At 33.8% G+C, this 7,272-nt stretch overlaps 1 protein-coding gene and 1 long non-coding RNA gene across 2 annotated transcripts in view; both read right to left on the bottom strand.

Annotated features, from left to right (window-relative positions):
• The window catches only part of LOC113780188 (putative disease resistance protein RGA4), a 6,199-nt gene extending 4,817 nt beyond the window's left edge, over positions 1-1,382 (bottom strand). The window contains exon 1 of the mRNA XM_027326001.1: positions 3-1,382. Within this exon, the coding sequence (XP_027181802.1) occupies positions 3-1,382 (1,380 nt within the window). The remainder of the gene's footprint in view (positions 1-2) is intronic.
• Positions 1,383-1,998: 616 nt separating this feature from the next.
• Positions 1,999-6,462, bottom strand: LOC113781684. The gene is made up of 3 exons (XR_003469656.1): positions 6,371-6,462; positions 6,218-6,289; positions 1,999-2,294 (listed from the first exon to the last, which is right to left on the bottom strand). It is a non-coding gene; the product is annotated as an uncharacterized LOC113781684 (long non-coding RNA).
• Between the last annotated feature and the right edge of the window lie 810 nt (positions 6,463-7,272).

The following is a 7,272-nucleotide window of genomic DNA, read 5'->3' as shown; positions in this document are numbered from 1 at the left end:
GCCCCAACTATGTACTCCGCTGCACTTTCGTTCACAGCAACTTTTGTTACAGTTGAAATCCAAGATGGAAATGATGAACCGTTGAAGCCTAGGACACGCAGCAGTTGAAGGTTGGGGCAGGGTTTGAGGGCTTCAAGCACTTCCTCATCATTGTACCGTTGAAGCGTTCTTTCGGAATCCCAATACAAATTCAACCAGCGGAGACTCTGTTTTTTAATTAAGCAAGCTTCTTCTGCATCCTTTTTGTCTTCAATCCTCTCAAGGTGCCCAATTGTTAGCTCTCCTCCAAGCATATTTAAGTCTTGCAACTCACTTAGTTGGAAGCCTTTTTTGCCACCCAAGACGACCATACTCAACGTCCGTAGGCAAGTCAGCTTCCCAATTCCACTTGGCATGTGAGTCAAACTCCAACACCCCTGTAGACAAAGATGCCGAAGATTTCTGAGGAATCTCATGCCCTTGGGTAGACTCAAAAGAATGAGAGAATCATTTAGGTTTAAAATTTGCAAATTCCACAAGTCACAAATTGAATTGGGTAGTTCAACAATTAAAGATCTTGAAAGATCTAGATGCCTTAAATGTTTCAGTTTGCTTATTGCATGTGACAACTTCGTAAACTCTTCTTGGGTAGACTCCATTGACTTTACCATGAGAGCCCTCAGGGAGCCACATTTTGACAAGAAAGAAAAGCACTGGTCAATGCCTGTGATTGTAATAGGAAAAGCCACTGTTAGCTGATCATCTGGCATACCTAATATCATCGTTCTATTTGACTCTGTTCCACCGTGTTTAGCCTTCATTACTGATCGAGCCAAATCATGGACAAGGTCATGCATCTTAAAAGTGAGGGCATTGCCAAATTCATCTTCCTTTACTGCTTGGAATAGTGATCTATAATATAGTTCAGTCAGCACGGCAACACCAACATCTTCCACTTCCATCGTTTCATTAGATGAAATCAATCCATTTGCCAGCCACAAATGTATTACCTCTTCTATTTCAATTTCATAGCCCTTGGGAAATGCTGCACAATATGCAAAGCAACCTCTCAACTCTACTGGAAGATTAAGGTAGCTCAATCTCAACGCGGGCAAGATATGTGTTGTATCTTGAGGTAAGTTCCAAATTTCACTGCATTTCACGGAGTTCCATTCATTTTCTTCCCTTTTAAATCGTAGAAAGCCTCCAAGAGCCTTTGCAGCCAGCGGAACACCACCACATTTTTTCACAATCTCTTTTCCAATAACTACAAGGTTAGGATATTCTTCAGCCTCTTGACGGCCAAATGCCCGTTGCCTAAATAGTGACCAACTCTGATTCTCTGACAAACTCGACAGATAATATGTTTGTAATGTGCCAATTATTGTGGCAACCCTCTCCATGCGAGTTGTCATGACAATTGAACTACCTTTTCATCCGCATTCCAGAACAGATTTCAGTTTCTCCCATTCCTCTGGATTCTCATTCCAGACATCATCCAGTACAATCAAGTATCTTCTCCCTCTCAACAACTCTTGAAGCTTTCTTTGGAGAGTATTCAAGGCTAAGTCCCCAGTAGAAGTCTTTTCTACAGACTCAATTAAGGCTTTTATAATCCTTTTCACATCGAAATCCTCTGAAACCCAAACCCAGAGTTTTGGCTCAAAATGCTTGGCTATGCGTTCATCATTGAACACTAATTGGGCAAGTGTTGTCTTTCCAAGGCCTCCAAACCCACTATAGGGAGCACTGATACATTTTGATTGACTCTATCTTTTTCTTTCGTCAAGATGCGTACGATCTGCTCTTTTTCCTCGTCCCTTCCAAGAACTTCAGGTTCATTTACCGTGGATCCAGTCTCACGGCTTGCATTGAAATAGCTCCCACGCTTCTGATCACTCAAACCAAGATCTTTTCGCTCATTAGCTATTGCATTAAATTTATCAAGGATATCCTTCATCCTTGTCCCAATCCTGTGCCGAAACCATATGTTTGATGTTGCTGGAAGACAGTCCAATACATTGCAACATATGTTGTTGCACTTCGGTTCTCTCGAGACTTCGGTTGCATAATCATCTAATATGTCATCGACTTCATAAGCAATAAGATTGAGCTTCTGCAGCCAAAGTTGAATTGCCTTGTCAGTAAACTGCTTCTGCTCGGCATCTTCAATCACTGCTTTGGTTGTTGATAGCAAGCTTGAAAGCTTTTGTATCTCTGTTTCAATACCACAAAGCAATCTAAGCTCCTCCTGGATTATGGGAGAATTCAGAATTTTTACCAGACTTTCCAATAACGCTTCCATCAAGTGTGACCTGAAAATTACGAATAATGGCAGGGAAGTGGACTTTAATTAAGTTCCTAGGGGCAAGGAGAGGGATGTCAAAAAGAAAAGGGCAAAAAAAAAATTTTGTTACAAAGTAAATGTAGAAAATGCTCGATATCATCAAATGCAAGAATGAAATGTTTTAAACCTTATGATAAAAAAAAATAAAAAAGGTTCTCATATTAGACAGCCATCAGTCACCTGGCATATTAATCCCAAAAAAAAAGAACAAATGGTTGTGAAACCCAGAAAAAATCCGGTAAAAGATAGACTAAAATTAATCAAAATCTGAAGGGATACGAGAATTCTATATATGGTCCCTTCAGGCAATTATTCCTACAATTTTTTCTTAAGAAATGACAGTTGGTTCATATTTTAAAATGATTGAAAATATTACAGTCTAAGAGTCTAAAACAATTATTATTTCACCATCCATTGGTGAATTTAATTTGAGAATATGGCCAAAAGGACTCTTAAAATCTGCAGAAAAGATAACCAAATAACAATACCTTCATCAAGTTAAATAATTAAATATTTCACCCTTCTTATTTCTTTCATGAAATATAGCATTCAACATAATTATGAACGAAGAAACACGGGCAATGTACAAAACACTTTTTGCAAGACGGCCCATTATAAGTTTATAAAGGACAAAGTAGTAGTAGGCAAGGGGTCAATATTTCAGTGGCGGAGCCAGAAAAAATTTTTAGTGGGGGCAAAAATAACACTAAAATTTTTTACCTACTCTTTTTCTAATTTTTAAAGCAAAAAAAAAATTCACCAACAAGTACAAATGATGCATATATTCCATGAAAAACATAAAAAGATAAATTCAAAATTATTAATGTAATAATAATTTTATTTAAAAAAACAAACTAAACTATTTACAATTGCTCACTGCGAGTCTTTATATTTTGATAACTAACTTGATTGTGGAAGTAAGAATGGCTCTCAGTTGTGGAGGGAAAATGGGGGACCAGTGGAGGGAAGGGAAATTGGGAAGTGGGGACAAATGAAGTGCATGATATGATTGGATGAATTGATCAAGAGAAAGAGTAGCTAGCTGCTTGGTTGTGGAAAGCAGTGGCTCTCGGTTGGGGGAAAAATAGGGGACAGAAGAGGGAAGGGAAATTGGAGAGTGGGGCCCAAAGAAAGTGAATGATATAATTGGTACTTGCTAGTTAAAATGAAAAGATTTTTTTTTAATCTTATTTCAAATGAAATTTGTGCCCCACGTATCTTTTTAGAATTTAGTTTATGAACTAACTTAAAAAATTACTCTCTCCGTCCCACTTTGATAGTCCTGTTTTCCTTTTTCGTCTGTCCCAAATTGTAGTCCACTTTCTAATTGAAGAATGTAGTTGTATTTTAATTTTTCTAAAATACCCTTATTCAATGTAAATTATTGTTATTATAAACCTACTCCATTTAATGAGAGTTTATTCTTTTTTTACCATCAATTCAAGTTCCCATAAAGTTGTACTCTAATTAATGTGAGGGTATTTTAGAAAAATAGCTATCTAAATTGATTGTTCCAACAAAGTTAACTATTTTTTCTTAAACTGTGTGAAAAAAGAATCAGGACTATCAAAGTGGGACGGAGGGAGTACGTAATTTTTTCTCATCCTTTCTAAGAAAACTCTGAGGGCACACTTAAAATTATATCAAAATTGTATAAGTATTATAGGAATTTAAGGGGAGCAGTGGGGCCCGTGCCCCCACCTTAAATCCGCCCGTGCTATTTGTTATTGAAGAAAGAAAAGTAGAGTGAAATTGCTTGAGTTTCCTGGCCGTATTGTAGTACAATAATTGAACTTGTTGCCTTAAAGAAAGTAGACCGAAATTACTACATGACTACAAGATGCTTAAAGTAAATTTTACTTTGAACGCTTAAACCGTAGATACATTCCACTCAATTTTTAAACTTTAATTTTAGAAGCTTTACCTCCTAAAATTTAAAATACATTGTACTTTGGTTTTGGATATTTCACTTTCTAAAATATGAAATCCATCCTATGAAAATATCAAAATTAATAAAATAGTAAGTAAGTGATGCTTAAAGTTTAGGAATTAAAACTACTTCCTCTGTCCCAAGAATCGAGACATGCACTTTTCATATTCTTCTAGTCTTAACCATTGTTTGAATATGAAAATTACAAACTAAAAACAAAAGGTCACGGGACTTGTGAAAATGTGCATGCGTTATGGTGAGCCATAGCAATTGTTTACTATTAATTAATGAAATCTTGTTATTATTACTGAAGGGTATAAAAGAAAAGTAGCATTGAAAGTTGTTTGACTTTTGCAACGAGACTCTTATTTTGGGATAACAAAAAAAGTGGAAGCATGACATTAATAATGAAAAGAATGGAGTAGATAAATTTCATATTTTAGGGATAGAGTAGTGAGAGAATGGTGGATTTTATATTAATAGGGGTAAAGTATTCAAAACTAAATTTTAATGACTAAGGTGAGAGTGTGTCTATATCTTAAAAGAGTCCAAAATGGAATTTAGCGAGTTAAAAAATCAAGAGTAAATAGTAATGAATCGGTGAAATTTCTTATTCACCAAGTTGAGAATAGTGCTACAGTAGTTCGAAGATAGACCAAGGCTTTCTAGTTCCATATTTGTTTATAGTGGGTTTAATAACACTTTGGCACTCTGAACTAAGGGGTAGTCACATCTACGCCTTTAATCTCAAAAATATATATTTTACCCCCCATGAAAACTAGTCAAGTTAGAAATACAAAAAAAAAAAAAAAAAAGAGTGTAATGACATTATTACCCTTTTATTCATGAACTTGTCTATAACCAATAATCATTTCCTTTCATTGCTAAAAGATTTACATCTTCTTTATCATATCAATTGTAGAAAAATATCAACTAAAAAGAGTTAAAAATAGATAATATTTAGTTTATACTCTTGAAATTTATTTCATTAGATCAATGTTCACTTTTGTATATGTTTTATTCAATTTATTAGACCTTAAGTCAAATAAAATGGACAAATAACACAATACTAAAAATAAATACAATTGCCAAAATTTCAAAAACAGGGGTACTACAAAACTCATTATTTTAAAGTAATTTTTTATTATTTTAATTTATTTAAATATTTACACTAATATTATTTCATTTATCAAATTAGTCAAATTAGTCCCATAGTAGAATCTTAATCAAAATTTGCTAAAAATATCTAGTATGCCTTATTTTTAAACTTAAAGAAGGAAAATAGAGATTATATCAAATCTTATTTTTTTAAAAAAGAAAAGGCAATAATAGTAAACTATAAATATATAAACAAAAAATAAAAATAGTATTAGCCCAATGTTCACATAAACTAAAATAATAAAAAACTAAATTTTAAAAAAAGTTAGTATTACCTCTTTTTCTAAAAAAAAATTTAATAATTATTTTTTTAAAATATTTGGTTATTTATCCATCTTGTTTGACTTAAAGTATAATAAATTGAACAATCCATATATAAAAGTGAATAAAATTTTAAGGATATAAAATAAATATAAGCTTCCTTTTAGGTTTTATGATTATTTCAGCTGAACAATCACCACGGATTTTGATGACTTTGTTATACTTCCAAACGTAGTGCCTTTTCATGATTATTTAGGGTGTTTTCATAATAACAGAATTCAAATTTTAGTTTACAAATATATTTTTGCTTGAAAAACAATTTCCACAATTTTCTTGAAAAATAAAATCTTTGATTGAAGGAAATTATTTGGCCTTAGATTTTTTTTAACCATTTCTTTTAGAAACTAAAGAAGAACACTAAGAATCTATAATAAAAGTATATACTAGCAGAAGAATAAACGTCAAAAACACATGGAAGCCAGATATATATTTCAACCAAAAATGTGCATAATAATGAAAAAAAAAAGAAAGTCAGCACTTACTTTGGAGAGAATGAACACTCTGGCAAAAGCTGATCTGTTGGATTTGCAGAAATTCCCTTTATAATGGTGAGGCTACGTTAAAAAAAAAAAAACATTAAGTTTAAGGGAAAAAAAAAAACTTCAGCACTTGCTTGAGAGAGAGAAGAAAGAAACCTCTGGGAATAGCTGATCCGATGTACATGGGAAAATTCCTAGTGTATCGCGAAGCTACTTGATTACTCAAAGTAAAGTTTACGAAACAATAATATTCGGAGGAAGATGATAATTTGAACTAATGTAGAAACAATTAGTGCGTGCAAGGCTTTTTGGCAATGGAGATGGTCTCTTATTGAGGAGAAAGTAGTGAGTTTCCTAGCAGTGCAGTAGTACAATTATTGAATGTGGTGGACCTATAGATTACAATTTTTCCAAGCAATTGCATGATAAAGTAGAGCGAAAATATTACTGCATGCCTTTATAGTTGTCTAGGTCCTAGGAATAAACTTTTGAACATGGGGGACCCAAATTATTCCATCCTAGAAATTTGGCTCACGAGTGGGAACTTGGAAGCTAACTGTGAACTTACCAGTACGAAAAGTGAAGGATGATGATAACCTTTTGTTTCTGCTTATACAGTTATAAGCTTTTTTCACAAGATTATTTTAAGTTCAAAATAAAGATACTAAAATGAAATTATGATAAAATGAAGCTAAAGATGGAGATGTTAAAATAAGTTTTAGGACACGTTATATCAACCTAATTTTTGGAAGTCTTACGGGTGATATAGAATTCGAGGCATTATCTTGCGATCTTGGGCTAATTACTTAGAATATTGACGAAAAAAAAATCGCACATCTAGTGGTCTGACAAGGGGTGTTTCTACAACTATTGTCAGTCCGACAACAAAAGTTCAATTTTTTTTGGGCAACCTCATGCCTCACGTTTTTTAGCACATACCAATTTTTTTTGGGCAACCTCGCGCCTCACGCTTTTGAGCACATACCTTGCGCCTCATGCTTTTATCATTACCCTTTTGAGCACATACCAATTGCCATATCTGGGCAACCTCGCGCCTC

This window comes from Coffea eugenioides, chromosome 8 (genome assembly GCF_003713205.1).
Source record: "Coffea eugenioides isolate CCC68of chromosome 8, Ceug_1.0, whole genome shotgun sequence".
NCBI classification, from domain to species: Eukaryota; Viridiplantae; Streptophyta; class Magnoliopsida; order Gentianales; family Rubiaceae; genus Coffea; species Coffea eugenioides.
Note: the sequence above shows the minus strand (reverse complement) of the source record. Positions and strands in the feature narration are given on the sequence as shown.